The sequence below is a fragment of the Phaenicophaeus curvirostris genome, chromosome 4 (genome assembly GCF_032191515.1).
Source record: "Phaenicophaeus curvirostris isolate KB17595 chromosome 4, BPBGC_Pcur_1.0, whole genome shotgun sequence".
NCBI lineage: Eukaryota > Metazoa > Chordata > Aves > Cuculiformes > Cuculidae > Phaenicophaeus > Phaenicophaeus curvirostris.
Genome location: NC_091395.1, coordinates 74,487,508 through 74,504,002, shown reverse-complemented (window position 1 = coordinate 74,504,002; position 16,495 = coordinate 74,487,508). Strand labels below are relative to the sequence as shown.

Sequence of the window (16,495 nt, the reverse complement as noted above, 5' to 3'; positions counted from 1 at the left end):
GTCCTCATTCTTGCTCAAATTCCTAGGTTTGGACATGAAAATCTAACCCTCACTAGCATGCTAGACTAGGCTGTTGTGTGTTGACTCTCAGCCTCTCCTTTACATGGAATATTTTAAACCATGGACTCAAACCCAATAATATTTATAAATCTGGGAATTTAATTTGAAATTCTTAGCACACTATCAGCCAAGTGTTGTTGATAATTTTTTCCAATAACTGCTTGATTTAAAGTATGTGTCAGAAAAATATTTTTGGCTTTGGAGTTCCTTGCTTCTACTTTCAGTGATTTTTGGCACCTGGGTAGAATACATGGGAACGTGGGCAGAGCAAACTGTGGTCCTCCTTGTTGTTTCTGTGCAAAGACCAATACCTCAGACTTCAACTCTGTGATGCTGAGCAGTATAACATCTAAGAATGTTTAGAAGTGTGTTTTATTGTCTCTTTCTCTGACAATGATTGTCAGAGAGATATGGATTTGATGGGTGGATGGTACGTACAGTGGATAAGAAATTGGTTGGACGGTCATATTCAAAGAGTAGTGGTCAATGGCTCAAAGTCCAGATGGAGATCCATGACAAGTGGTGTCCCTCAGGGGTCCGTACTGGGACTGATGCTGTTTAATATCTTCATCAATGATATTGACAGTGAGATCGAGTGCACCCTGCAAGTTTGCAGATGACACCAAGCTGAGTGGAAGGTCGGGATGTCATCCGGAAGGACCTGGACAGACTGGAGAAGTGGGCCTGTGAGAACTCATGAGGTTCAACAAGGCGAAGTGCAAGGTCCTGCACCTGGGTCAGGGCAATCCCCAATTTCATTACATGATGCGGGAAGATGTGATTGAGAGCTGCCCTGCAGAGAAGGGCTTGGCGGTGCTGGTCGATGAGAAAGTCAAGTACAATACAATGTTCTACATTTATGTATGGTCTATGCATTATATGGTTGCTTTTCAGGTAGTTAAAAAAGAAATATCCTGTGGAAGAAGCCACTTCACTGCCTTCTGTGTTGTATATGAAAGGAACAGATATGTGCCCTTCTTTATTAATTAAATTATTACTTTATTTGATTTCCAGTGGTATGTTGTATAATTTTCACTCATTAAGTCTTACATATCAGAATTTGCCTGATCTTCTTGTGATGTTAACCTCATTTCTGCATAATTTTGTTTAACATTTGCCTTTTTGGTTGAGCTTCATGCTCTGTGTTGGCTTAAATTAGATTATCAAATCTGTGAAAGATGGTTAGGATTTTAAAACATCTTTTATGTCCAGTTAGGCAATTTATTCCTTGCTGTAAATGAAGCAGGAAGGGGAATCTTGCCTCCTTCTCTGAATGCATTGTGCTGTCCCTGGCTTACTCTTCTTTTCCATTAGATATTTCCTTCAGCTGCTTCCTGTCCTCCTTTTGCGGCTGTATTTCAGCCTACTCCTAATCTTAGTGTTTTAAAAGCACTGTTTCCTTTAGTAGCTGAAAACTATTAGATCTCAGCTGTATGGAAAGAACTCACGTCCTTTCAGTGCTGGTAGCTTTAAGTAGTGCTTATTCTTCCTTAATACTTCCATCTGCTTAAAAGAAGTAGAGAAAGTTCTTAAAATTCTTTATTTAGTTACCAAGTACCATGTTGAATAAGATCCTGGTTCCTGGAGGTAAACATGAAGAATATCTCCAGGCACCAGCACACTTCAGCTGTTGTGCAAGAGAGTGTTTAGCTCTGTCCCTATGTCATGTTTTGGGAGGCCAATATGATGAACATAATGAGCAGGTAAATTTGAAAATATGTACATGAGAGATTTTAAAGGAGACTTTATCAATCTCTTTTACTCTTTTTGCTAACAGTATTGCAAGAGTAAAAAAATACGTATAATCATCACCCAACTTGCTAGCCAGAGTCCTTCAACCTGACAGTGATGCAAGGGTGAGATGCCCAGCCTGGCAGAATAATTAATGTGCTACGTGCACTATAAGTAAAGAAAGCGATAACACAAATATAATTAATAATATATTATTACATAATTATTATATATATTATTACATAATTATTATATATTATCCCATATGAGGACAGGCTGAGAGATTTGGGGTTGTTCAGACTGAAGAAGAGAAGGCTCCGAGGAGACCTTAATAAAGATGTTCCAGTACCTGAAAGGGGCTAAAAGAAAGCTGGGGAGAAACTGTTTACAGAGGCTTGTAGTGATAAGACTAGGGGCAATAGCTACTTTTAAAGGTCTTCCCCAATGCAAACTGTTCTATGAATGTATGATTTGACTCGGGAGCAAGACTGAAGAAGGATGTAATTGGAAGGCAGAATGGTAGAAAGATGCAATTGGGATGATTCTGTTGCCGTGCTCTGTCCCATCCTCCTTACAAGCACAGGCGAGTTATATATTTCTGTAACAGGTGCTGCTGTTTTTCATGTGTTGTGCTGGTTGCGCTCAGCAGTCTGTCTTGCTGTTTTACCTTTATTTTTAGTTGCTACTGGTGACAGCTCTAGAAAAGAATGGTTTATGACTAAAGAAAAAAGGCAGAGAGTATTGAGGCAGTTGCTCCACATCTTCTAAAAAATATTTCTCCTGAGCCTTCTCTTTCTTCCTAATAACAATGAGTTTATTTAGTGATTTTTTTTATACTTTATGTAAAAAAAACCCCAAGTGTAAAACTTATCTTTAATTACGAATTTTATATTTTTTTTTCCATTCCAGGAGAAACAATGAGGATTGCCTCTTCGGAGTTTGCTGACGACCCATGTTCCTCAGTGAAACGGGGCACCATGGTGCGGGCTGCTCGTGCCTTGCTTTCTGCTGTCACCCGCTTACTCATCCTGGCTGATATGGCTGATGTCATGAGGCTTCTGTCGCATCTGAAAATTGTATGCAGTTTTAATAGTTTGTACTGGTTTTGTGTGTAGGAAAATAGGGAACAAATCAGTAATGGGTGTCACTGTTTATATTTCTTGTTGTATTTCACTGCCTTTCTTAATGTGCTGGACGCGAAGTAAGAGAAGTCTTATTTCTACATAAGTCTCATTCATTTTCTGGTTTTGAAGATAGTTTTTGGAGGCTTAGAGTAAAAGATCGTGCAATTATAGAATAGTTTGGATCAGAAGTTTGGCTAGTTTGGATAGTTTGGATCATCCAGTTCCAACCCCCCTGCCATGGGCAGGGACCCCTCCCACTGGAGCAGGGTTCTCAAAGCCCCATCCAACCTGACCTTGAGCACCTCCAGGGATGGGGCAGCCACAACATCCCTGGGCAACTTGTGCCAGTGCCTCAACACTCTCATGGTGAAGAAATTCTTCCTTATGTCTAGTCTAAATCTGCCCCTCAATTGCTCAGTATCTTTAGTGTCTGCACTCTTACTGCTGTTAAGCAGCTCTCTGAACAGAACAGATGTGTTTGACTTGCCTCCCCTTTGGTTTATCCTCTCTGGCCTTGTCGTGTATTGCAATCTTGTGGCAGAGTTTGGGTACTACAGTTCTACTGTTTTTCTCTGCGTGAGGTCTGAATTGAATCTTTCATTTGGAGCAAGACAATAGTGTCTAATCACTCATCAAAGAAGGAAAAAAGAGTAAAGATAAATTAAAGATTACCGCATAGTTTGGTAAGGATTTGTATTCAGGACTGCCACCATTCACTTATATACAGGAATATTAAAAAACTTTGCAGCTGAAACATGTGAAATATGGGGTTTTTTGTTTTCTATTTCAATTTTATTGCATAAAAAATAAACAAACAAACAAAAATCTCTGAAAAAATCCCAAAATTTTTCAGAAACTCAGACACAGATTTTTTAAAACATGTAGACTCTGTGTGTGACTTTAACAGAGGAGATGGAAATTTACCTCTTTCTAATAAAAGACAAAAAATACTTATCTTTCTTTTCTTTGTGTTTTTAACAGGATAACTATACAAAGATATTATGTTCTGGGAAAACAATGAGAACTCTTTAACTTGCAAACTGTGCAGATAAGCTAAATAGTTTCAAAACAGTTTTCAAAACGAAAAAAGCAGATTTTTCTGCACAGCTTCTAGTGAGCTCTGCTCTAACGAACAGAATGCTGCTCTTGTAATTGTCAGCACATGGCTCTGATTATGTGCACTGTAAGCATTGTATTTCTCCAACATGCTTTTAATTTTACCCCACTATAATATTCTATGCAACTATAATTCAAATGATACTTTGCTACTGAGAATAACACTTTAATATTATATACAACAGATTTCTCTAAACATTGTGATTAAAATCGAGATTGAAGTTCTTTTATAGATGATGAGAAGTATTGTTCTCGGATCTGAGATGTCTTCCTTCTGTTAGAGCCATGTGCTATGTTATTTTAAACACAAACGTTTGATACAGTTTTGTAAGTGGGTGTATTTACATACACAGTTTGCACCCTCGATTTGCAAGGGCAACCTACAGCGATGTAGTTTGTAATCTTTGCCTATGTGAGATGCTGTTATGGATCCTGTTTCCAAGAAGCCGGGCATCTCTGTATTTTTTAGCAAAATTCAAATCAGGAACCTTAAATTAGATTTTTTTTTTTTTTCAGGTTAAAAAGGGTAATTTATTTCTGAGGACTGACAGTGTAAATATTTTTAGCTTGCATTTTACAATGCAAACCAGTTTTAAATGAGTAAAATGGGAGTAAAAAGGTGTTTATTTTAGTTATTTAACAACATTGATGAAGGGACAGCTCTGGTATTGACTCAGAGGTAACATTCAAAGGCTGGTGTGATCAAAGTTAATCATAGAGTTAATAAAGTGAATTCATTCTGCATATCGGAGTTATGAACCTGATTTTTACTGAAATGTACTACAACCAGTTTTCATGGAAAGCATGTGAGTTACACATCAGACTTCATGGGGAATACTGCATTTTAATTAATATCTTAGAGCAAATATATGCAGAAGCTTTCTGGAAGCACACCCGGTCATTTCTTTCACATTCTATTTTGCATTACTAAAATAAGTAATAGTGCTTATTGCAGTGAAGCTTGTGCAACACTCATCAAATAGCATATGCTAATAGAGTACGTAATCATACACATATAGAATTATGAGTCTATTGCAATTAATGACATGCTAGTTAATCAGAGGAATACATCTGTATAGTTGAGAGAAGTTGTGTTCATTTGAGGATAGAGAACTTGCTCCAGCATGAATCTGTAAAACAAATTATAATTAAAAAAGGGGGTTGTGCTCAGGTCCTTGCAAATTCTTCTCATGAACAGGTTCTTCATTTTCGAATTTCATGGGCTTGAGCCTAGACTGACATTCATAGAGTACAATCAACATCTTTAGAAACCTGATTATGAGAGTGGAATCTGTAACAAATCCTCTAGCAATTTTACTTAATGGAGGACTTTATTTAATGGACAGCACGTAGAAAAGGTGTATCAGTTTGTCGTGCCTGTGCTTGTCCTTAGTAACATGTGAAAGATTAAAGCTTCAGGTAGTTTCAATGAAAGTGCATCTTGATATGAAAAGAAGTTGTTCATATTTTGCAAGGAATCCTACAAGAACAAATTACTTAATCCAATAATGCTTTTGTAATTAGTTTTAATGGTTAAGGCAGTCAGATCATTCAGCTTTTCAAATGGCTGGACTTTTTCAGGGTAAAAGAAGAGGTATTTGGTTTCTGAATAAAGCATAGCACGCATTTGTTCAGATAACATTTCTAACATAACAACTATGGATTTATGTGATTGAGTTACACATTTTTCTATAGAAATGTATGTGGTTGCTACTCTACAGCCCTTTGATTTGTTGATATTCTTAAATCTGCATTAAGGAGGTAAAGGCTCACAATTAAATTATCCACTCTTACTGGTAGGAAAATTCAGCTAGAGCAACACACATGATAAGAGAAGCAGGATCTACACATAATTATTCATTTCTAAATTCATTAGAGACCAGCTACTGCTTAATTCATGGATTCACAGTGGCATTTGGAGAGTGAGTGGCAAACCTCTGTTCTTCCATAGGAGCATATCCCCATAAGAATTATCTGTTCCTCTTCGAGGGGAAAATTTATCTGGTTTTGAAAGCTTATGCATATTCTTCTGAATTGAAGCAATAGGTTTTCGAAAGAGGGTTGAATGGAAACTTTTCAGTTCTCTATCTTTTTTATTTAGAATTGTGTTTTTATCTCATGAGGGTTAGAAATACAGCTTTGATTTCTCATCTAGGAACAGGAAAATTTCCTTTACTTATTGAATGAAAAAAGCATTTTATCCCTTCAGGTTTCTTTTCTTGGTAAAGTTTCATGATAGATTTGGTAGAATTACCTGTTGGTATAACTGGGCTTTTATATCTCTGCTTGTTAGGTACAGCATTACTGAGTGGCTGCAGGCATATTTTCTTTTCTTTTTTACAATGATTCAATATTTTGGATATATTGGGGTAAATTTAAATCTTAATGGTAAGTTTGAGTTTCCTTTTTAAAAGTAATTTCTTCTCCAGAATTAAAAGGTTCCTTTGGTTTTCTTATAAAGCCCATACTACACACGATTAATGTATTCATCTATTTTTTTTTTAACCCCACAGATATTCAAAATTTCATCTGATAGTTGTGAGTGGGGAAGAGAATATAGTTATACCTTTTACATTAGTTTTACATAATATTAAAGAACAATAAATGGAAAGTAATGGAGAATGATCATCAGGCAACTTCTCTCTTAAGAAACTTAATTAAAGTTAGTGGGACTATCATAAAGCCACTGTACAGAGATGGATGTAGAAGCTAAATTGAGTCCATATAATAAACAATAATTGGTAGAATAGTTATAGACTTTGTCAACAAGGGCACTTGCTTTAGAATGCTAACACACTTGATATATTATATTCTAGGTAGAGGAAGCACTAGAAGCAGTGAAAAATGCAACAAATGAGCAAGATTTAGCAAATCGCTTTAAAGAATTTGGAAAAGAGATGGTAAAACTTAACTATGTAGCTGCTAGACGACAACAGGTGAGTACATTTTCAAGCATTGGTTGAGAAAGTCTTGGTTCTGAAGATCTGATATTTTATATGCAAGTCTGGTTTAACATGTGCAATAAGTAAATGCTGTGTCTTGCCCTATAATTTAATCACATTAAGGTTTTTTTTGAATATGGTGAAGTTTTTCAAACATGCTATTTCCTTAAGAATCTTTTCCAAGTGGCTGCAATTAATAACAGAATGAAGAATGAAAAGGCAAGTGATTCAGCCGGTTAAGGATAGTTTTCATTTGATTATTATTCCTATTTAATTCTAACCTATGCTGATTTGAGGTCACTCTGACAGCTGGTAAAGCACGAGCTCTTGGTAGTCTAGTATAATTCAAACTCAGGAAGAACAGAAATCTACTTTGCGTTTAAAACCATCAGTATTAATTTTCAGACACTGAAGAAACACACATACTCAATCCATTCTTTACTAAGGCAGATGGAAAAAGATGAGAGAGTCACAATAACATTTATTCAATGCCTACAATTATACAACTTTGAAATAAAGATAACTTTCTCCTGAACACTGTTCTTTTAAAGAGTCCAGACAGCACTGTCACTATGCAGTTGTATGAGGTCTCTCCAAGGTTAGCTGTGTTTGGATACCACCAGTAGTTCAGAGATGTTTATCTTTGGATAGCATAGCAGAAAATAAAGCAAACGGGCAGGTGGATATGGAAACTACAGTTGTATTTTCTGTATCCACCTGCCCATTTGCTATATTTTCTGTGCTACAGTAATGACAATTAACTTCTAGATCAGTACTGTAATTTTTTTTTATGAAATAGAACATTTTCAGAATTGTATCAAAATTAACTAAATTAAAAATGTAAAGTCTAGTGGCTGTATGTACATTGCTATTCAGTAGGTTCAGACACTTCCCTTGTGGAAATATCGTTACATATATGGGAAAAAGAGAGATGTTTGAAAGCTGTTGAGGGTATATATTTCTGAAGTTCATACTGGAGGTAAAAAAAGATAACAGAAAATCTTAGTTATAAAACTTTTAAAATTTTCCTCTTCTGGTGTATTTTTGGAATGCCTGTAAGGTTTCCCCTATAAATGGAAAATCTTGACAGCATTAGAGCTTGCTTCTTAGATGTTCATGTATTTTCCTTTCATCTCTTCTATTTGTAGCCTGATGAACCTTTTAGGAACTTAATTCTCTCTGAAAACTTATCTGTCAGTCAAGTGACACTGAAATTAGTCAATGGGCAGAACCTTTAAATGCGGAATAGCTTGGTTCTTTTTTTAATTTTTATCATAGATATAATTTTACCATAGTTTCTGTGTGCAAACTATTCATCTCCCACAGTTCTTTGTTCATAGTTTTAAAATAGAAGTAAAAATGTTTTGTTATTCCTTATGAATAATGTTACGACTACCTTACCTAATGTTTGAAAGGCTTTCATGGGCAGTGTGATATATCCTATAGTTAAATAAATTCATGGATTAAATAATGATAACACAGTGTTATCTTCTTCTGATAACATTTTGTGCAGTATCTGATACTTGTTTTCAAGGGAAATGAAATAAAGTATATGTCATTAAACAAACACTAAATGATACGAGGAATGGGGCCAAATTTGAAGTAAGCACTATTAATGAGAGGCATTTATTAGGCCTTTAAGAACTAAAAACATATTCGTTATTCTGATATTTTGATTTCGATTTTTTTTTAAGGTCTACCTTATGGTGATTTCATAAAGGACATGGGTATAGTGCTTCAAAACACAGGACAGTTACTGCAACAGGTTTCTTGCACTCATGTTGCCTTTATGCAATCAACAGGCTGAATGTGATCAATCAGGAAGAGTAATTTTGAACACGTTATATAAATTTTCTGTGAGTCTTTGAATAAGGGAAGCACGTAGTCACTTTCATAAGAAGATAGTGTGAGCAGAATTTAGCAGCTGCAGCTACGCAGAAGGAATGGACTTTTCTTGGGCTTTCTTTCTGTGATTTATGGTAGATTCTGTCATTGATTCCATCTCTGCAAAATATCTGGATGATGTTTATGCATGGATACTTAAGCTGTATATGCAATACGTTCTAACACAAAACCTTTCATGGGTTTCCTTCCCTGGAGGTGGTTAAGGCACAGGTGGACGGGGCGCTGAGGGGCATGGTTTAGTGATTGATAGGAATGGTTGGACTCGATGATCCGGTGGGTCTCTTCCAACCTGGTGATTCTATGATTCTATGATTTACAACTGTAACAATCATGTGGTTTTGTATAGGAACTGAAAGATCCTCACTGCAGGGATGAAATGGCTGCAGCTCGAGGTGCTCTGAAGAAAAATGCCACAATGTTGTACACTGCATCCCAAGCATTTCTCCGTCACCCTGATGTTGCAGCCACCAGGGCCAACAGAGACTATGTCTTCAAGCAAGTACAAGAAGCAATTGCTGGTATCTCCAATGCTGCCCAGGCCACCTCGCCCACTGATGAGAACAAGGGGCACACTGGCATAGGAGAGCTTGCTGCTGCATTAAATGAATTTGATGTAAGTATCAGTTGTGTATGGAAAATGAAGTGTTTTTCCATGTAATCTACAGCTTTTAACTACCTGTTTCTTGAGCAGGCCTCAATTTCCCATTTCATTCAGGTCCATTTCCTCAGACTGGGGAGGCAAAGTGCAGACATTGATTTGTGTTATTTTTAATGCGAAATAGTTGTTCGCTGCTAATGGACTTGAATTATAAGGAGCTATTTGTGCTTATTTGCAGTGGTTGTAATAGAGAGAAAGAAGTCCTCTTTTGACCTAGTGTCCTTGTAAAATCTAGCTACATAGTTCTAAATACTGCAAAATCTGATCCATCTGGCACTTTAGTTCCATGACCAAGATCTGTGATTGGTTGAGTGGTAAAATCCTGGTTGTCTGACAATTCAGAAAGTCAAGACAATAAAATAATGATGGTGACGGAGCTCAGCATCCTGAAGGCATTAACATTCAACTTGAATCACGGATTATGTTAATCAAAGATATGGAAAAAGCATCTTTCAAACACAGTTGATACCAAAGAAGTTCTGCTTTCCAGCAATAGCTGTAGTTCTGCTTATGCAACTTTCTCGACAGCTAACTGTTTAAATGTTTTAATTTCATTGCCAGTCCTGTCTTATGATTTTCCATTATTTCACAATTAACTGTTCTTCAGAATGTGAATAAAACTTCTTAAGTTCAGACAGTACCTGAAAGTATTTCCCATACATTCTGAGTTTAGGTGAGTGTTTATTAAAACTGTTATTGGAGAATGGTGTCCTTTTAACTTTGAATAATACACAAATTTACAGTATACGCATCTGTCACACAGAATCAGGAGCTACTCAATCCTGCTGTATTTAGAGCTGAAAGTGGAGGTGTAGAGCAAGTGGTTCATCTCATGTTGTGTTGGACTGGGCTTGTCTTCTGTCTCTGTGATTTACTGCCATTGGGTCTATTTTGGAGACAACAGTGGAAAGGGTAAATATTGTAGGATCAAGGGAAGCTCCAGGACTAAGATATTGAAAAGAGACAGAGGATGAGTATGCCAGTAAGAGTAGAAGGGAAAAGGGCTTGGAAGTGGAGACACGGCAGCAGGAATTCTGCATGGTTTTCAGGGCCTTCTCAGCTTACATGTCCCTTAACGGTAAGAATAGTATCACTGTTTGGTCTGATTGTACTCTGGCTTTTGTGTGGGACTTTGCATGTTATGGAGAGCAGAGGTTTGACAAACAGTAAGAGAAAACATGTGACTTCTTAGTCCCAAACTGATGATGCTGCTGCTCTCTGGAAAAGGCTGCTGTTCAATGCAAAGAGAGTCATTGTGTTTCGTGAAAGCAGATTTAGGGAAGACCATGCGAGACATCTAAAATTTTCCCCTGCCTCTTCGTGAGAATATTTGTTCATCGTTTCTCTCCTCAGGTAAAGTCTTTTCCACTTTCCATGATGTTGCAGGCATCATGAACGCCTATATGAGATGTATATCCATGTCTTCTGTTCACAGTTATTTGGTTTTTTAGAGAATTTTCTCCTTCTACTGAAACTAAATGAGAACTTTCTCTGCTGAATTACTGAGGATACAAATATTGAAACTACTATTTTATCTGCTTTCCAACTGTATTTCCTGTTTTGCCTGACTGCTTAGCTGTTGAATGAGGTTTATTCACACCTAATTTTGCAATGGAAATTACATACCCTAAGCTCCAGGGAAAGCCGAAATGTATATCTGTGATGGTGTGATGATTGTGAATTTCCCTTCTGCTTTACAAGCAAGAAAGCATGAAAAATTACCTGACTAGTGAAACTATGTCATGGGTAAAAAGGTGACAGATAAAAACATTTGCTTTTTTATGTTGGCAATATATTACTTCAGCACGGGAAAGGAAGTTAATATTTTCTAATGAAAATAATTTTACAGTATTTTTTTTAGAAAATCAGTCATATTGAGATGAATTTCAATTTGATATGAAGTTCATACTGAAACTTGCAGTATATGGCAAGATAATTCTATATTAAAAATAAATTTGCATTTTTCCCAAAGTGTTTAACACTACTCAGCCTTCATTATTTTAAATTTCAGAATCAGTGTTCTGTCGCTTAATGCTTGAAATGACTGCAATGCACATCATCTGAATACTTTCTCAGTCACAATATCATCACATGTTATATTAATAATTATTCTGTCTATTTTGAGCACTTCAGCTCTTTTGTTTAAATAGATGCCACGCTTATTGTAATACTGTATACAATGGTGTTTTGTGGTATAAAGTCACCTGCGAGTTATTAGAAGCAAAGTTTTGGAAAGAGTTGACATTTATTGCTTCTCAGAGATAATTTATGTAGAAATGAGGAGAGTTCATGAATCTTTCTTATTACATTTGTATCAATGTATGTATTACATTTGTATCAATGTAATAAAAAAGATACTATATTTATTTAATACATATATATATATGTAGTCTAGTCTTTATTCTTTAATATGTGTTAATCCAAACACTCTGTACTTGATGTTACTTTAATGCTCCCATGATTTATTGTTTCTTTGTGTGTTTACACATCCATTTGTCTTTCAAGTTGCTTACTAGCAAGGCTAATCTGTGTTACATCTTGAACTGCTGTGCCTGTGTGTCCTCCCTTTACTCTCCAATTTCAAAATCTCATGGAGTCTTGATGGACTGTGAAAATAATTTGTTTTAAAAAGGAAGAGATCTGACTGAGAACTGAAAGAGATGGTTAAAATTATTTTTGGTACATGAGGTATTTCTATATTTGGGGTAGGTCCCAAGGTACTGAAAATGTACTGGGTTTGTTATGAGAAGGATATAAAGAGAATAATTCCAGGCAGAGTAATTCAGTCTTTCATAATATTTAAACAGTGGAAATCTGGATTTCATGACCGTGTTTTATGAGAAAAAGTGTCTGATGACACTGGTCACTGTCCTCCAGGCTGTAAAATGACGTTCATATTCAATAAATGGACTATCATGACATATTTCATGAAGATACTTATAATCCCTTGGAAATATTTTGCAGGGCTAGTGAATTCAGTGCTCCTTAAATAGAGTGAAAGATCTAATAGATATTTTAAAAAAAATACATAGACACTGAAAAGGCAAAATTCTTGGGTACTACAATAGCAAAGGATGCTATTTTTGTGATGAAAGTAAGAGCAGTCAAAATGTGACATAAAGTTAATGGGCAGAAGAGATGCTGTATCATTAACTGACTACCTTTAAAATGTTGTTGCTTTTTGCACAAATGCCTATACCAGATGTTCAGCCCGAGAATGGAATCTCAGTAATTTATGTTCTTCAGGGAAAAGATTTGTGATGCTGGAGAGAAAAGGACAGAATGTGAGCTTCAAAGTACAAATTGAAGTGTGCTTGTTTGAGTATCAAAATGAAAAGAACTAACTGCAAATGTATCATGGTACGTTCCATGTAGCAACTTAATGGTAGACTTGTTGAGCTCTAGTGCCTAGGGAAGCACAGCCAAACGGCTATGTCGGTATAATGCATTTATATATTCAATTTAAATAGGAATGCCTGTGCCTGTGTGTGCTGGAGAAAGTGCTGCAAATTCAGATAACCTCATCAATGACTACGAATGAAGTGTGGGGTTTTGTTTCCTTTGTGTAGCTGAAGTGGCTTTTAGACTGGAGTGGTTTTGAGTCGATCGTTTCACTTGTGAAGGCAGTTGGGCTGCATCCTGATACTTCAAAGCTTCTATCTGGTACTTTCTGCTTTCCATTAATGTCCCCTGAGTGCGGAGGAATCATGGACTGGTCAACCTTCACGTATTAAGGAAATAATGAAAAACAGCACAATGTTGTATTTTGCATTATACCTAAAAACTTTACTTATTTGCAGAATAATATGTTTGAGAATGCTGAACTGACCTTTCAAGAGAGTAAAAAGCAGAGTCCTGATGATGCTAAGGAGCTGAACAAGCTTTTTCTTTTATGTAATTTTTGTATGTTCCTGCCTACTACAACTCCTTCTCTGTTCTGCTTTTGGGTTTTTTTCCCCTCTCAGACTTTTCCATGCAGAACAGGAGTAGTTTAGCAGCAAGAAACTCAAACTGAGTTTAGAGTGAGAGTAGATTCAGACTAGATACAAGGAAGAAATTTTTTACTGTGAGGATGGTGAAACACTGGAACAGGTTGCCCAGAGATGTGGGCGATGCCCCATCACTGGAAGCATTTAAGGTCACGTTGGCTGGGGCTCTGAGTAACCTGATCTGGTTGGAGGTGTCCCTAGTCACTGCAGGATGGTTGGATTAGATGGCCTTTAAAGGTCCCTTCCAAACCAAACCATTCTGTGGTTCTATGATTTTGAATTGTTTTAATCACCTGTTTCAGAAGTTCATTCTACTTTTAATTTTAGTAGTTGGCTTTATGGCATATGATGGTTAGTGTATCATCTGTGCTTGTGTATGCATATATATATATATATATGTAATTGTGGAAATGACAGCTCTAGAGTATGAGGGACAACACTGGAAATGACAGAATTTTGGTGTCAAATGCAAAGCAGAAATGTGACCTCCGTAAGGGAAGCACCTTTGCTTGCCAGCAGTTAGCATCTCATTACCTTCATTCACCTTTAGCAGGGAGGGTGATGCTGCTGATCTTTTCTCTGTATACGAGCACCATCTAGTGGGTTTCTGCATTTTTATTTTTTCCCTCTGAAATGCTCCTTTGCAGTAAATTATTATTGGAAAAAAGATTTAGGAATCAGAAGTACTGTTTGTAAATTTTTCACGCCACATTGCTACCCCCCTTTTTTTTTTAAATGGGGAAAAACATCGAGCACCAACCCACCAGGTGCTTTGTGTGTTTTCCTGTCAAAAACATTTTACCTGTTTGTCAAAGGGAAGTAACCACTTAATTTGCAGTGGATTTTTTTGTAGTGGGTCTTAATCTAAACAAATTTGTAAAAGGTGGTAGAAACACATAAACATTTCTATAGAGAACAACATTTCTATATCAACATATATGAACATTTCTATACAGAAATACTTTTTCTGTAGCAGTGCAATTATTCCATTATTTTTTGATTTATTATGGGTTGGTTTTAGTATTAATAAGAGATATGGACAACTGAACTGTTCAAGCTATATTAAAATCTTGTCAGGTTACATATAATAGCACAAAAATAACACTAAGTGAGGCTTTCTAACTCAACTACACTTGGTACTATTGCGAATATGTTTATTTTGCTCCTCTGAGATGCTTATATAACTCAACTATTTGGAAGGTGACACCACCAGTGTTTCAGGGAAGCAGCATCCTCGTTTACAATTTAGGGAAGAGTCGGGAAGGGACAGCTTGGGGCTGTGGAGGTGGGAGCTGTTGCTGTGGTTCTTGGCTGTCCACTTCGACCTGAGTGTGACATTCATCAAACGACTTTGAGTGTAGCCATCCCGCTGCCCCAGAAGGAAAGATAGTAATTTATTTCTCTGAATTATTATTTCTCTGTTCTTTTAACACATCAAGCCATCTAATTGAAAGCTCTGGTGCTGGAGCATAGCAAGCAGGAGGGCATTTTGGGGAGCTGGGAAAGGCAGAAGGGGAGCCGTCCCCTCCTCCCTGTGGCACTGCACTGTCACACTCTCTGTGTTTCTTCAAATTACAGCTGTGTGGTATGGCTGTGAAACAGAGCGCTGTGACAAGCAGAAACGTTTGATTTATTGCTACAAAGGAGCTAACTAGCCTTGTTAGCACTTTGGGGGCACTGGCATACATACATAAGCCAAGCCTGCGAGCACATTGCAGTTGTTTTCATGGTAGTGCAGGCACTTCTGACAAAAGAATACATTGAACACTCTTATTTATACAGTCTTGTCTAGCAGGTTGTTCTGAAAAATTGTGTCTCGGTATATTAGGTGCTCCCTTTACCCAAAAGCAGTTTTTCATGCTGCCTTGTGGTTGTGACATTATTTATTTAAGGTATCTATCAATTTGAGTTTTTAATGGTATTTGTCACGGAGTTTTTGGTTCCTTCTTCTGACATATTGTTCCCTTTGCAGTGACACTTGCTTTAGAAATTGTATTGTCGTTGTACTAAATCACTGAAAAGAATGCTAGGAAGTGTTCTCTGATCTGAAGGTTTAACATGCTAAATAGATGAATTAATAAAGTGTAATAAGAGGGAGAGGAAAGAAGGTATCGTTTGTCCAGAGTCACACAAGAGATTAATACGAGAGTCAATAAAGGACCCACAAAACCCTAAATTCCAATTAAGTGCCTCTTCTACTGTACTGTGCTGCTTGCTATGGTATTTAAAACATCTCCAGAGTTTACTGGAACCATCTTAGATGTGAACTTTTTGTAAAACCATGTTGTATAGTAGTTCCTTACTTGAAAGCTATTTCTGTTCTGTCTAGTATAATACCTCCACCTGCAGAGCTCCTGCTAGTGACGTGATTGTAGGTGCAGCTTTATCGGTTTTATGCTACTACATTTTCCTCTGTGAATACTTTTCAAACTTTATATTTCTGTGGTTTTTTTTCCTCATAGCTTCTCATATGCCTTTTCTGTCTTTTAAGCCTGAAAAATCAATTCAACTTTCATTGCACAGCCCTATAGAAGAGCATGCAGTGTTTGTTGGAGTTTTGATTTGGGGTTTTTTTTGTGTTTGTGTGCTTTCTAATCAATGCTTTTGAAATACTCCTTTTCTCAAATGAAAAGGTTGATTCCCGTTAGTAAAGAGTGATCTAATGTTGGACTTCTTTTATATGATATGGTAGTTTATTTGAAAATTCACTTTTGCTCAGTTACAAGAGTAAATAGCTTTTGTTTCATTGGGGGGTTTATGTGTTTTAAAGAACAGAGCACAATAGGGCTACTTGGATTATCCAGGGGCTTGAGCACCTCCCGTATGAGGACAGGCTGAGAAAGTTGGGCTTGTTCAGACTGGAGAACAGAAGGCTTCAAGGAGACCATATAATGACCTTCCAGTACCTGAAGGGGCTACAAGAAAGCTGAGGAGGCACTTTTTACAAAGGCTTGTGGTGATAGGACAAGG

The 16,495-nt window shown here is 36.8% G+C and overlaps 1 protein-coding gene across 2 annotated transcripts in view; it reads left to right on the top strand.

Moving 5' to 3' along the window:
* The window catches only part of CTNNA2 (catenin alpha 2), a 504,365-nt gene that overhangs the window by 126,535 nt on the left and 361,335 nt on the right, over window positions 1-16,495 (top strand). For both annotated transcript variants that reach the window (XM_069856551.1, XM_069856550.1), the window contains exons 4-6: window positions 2,701-2,867; window positions 6,848-6,967; window positions 9,225-9,491. In XM_069856551.1, the coding sequence (XP_069712652.1) occupies window positions 2,701-2,867; window positions 6,848-6,967; window positions 9,225-9,491 (554 nt within the window). The remainder of the gene's footprint in view (window positions 1-2,700; window positions 2,868-6,847; window positions 6,968-9,224; window positions 9,492-16,495) is intronic.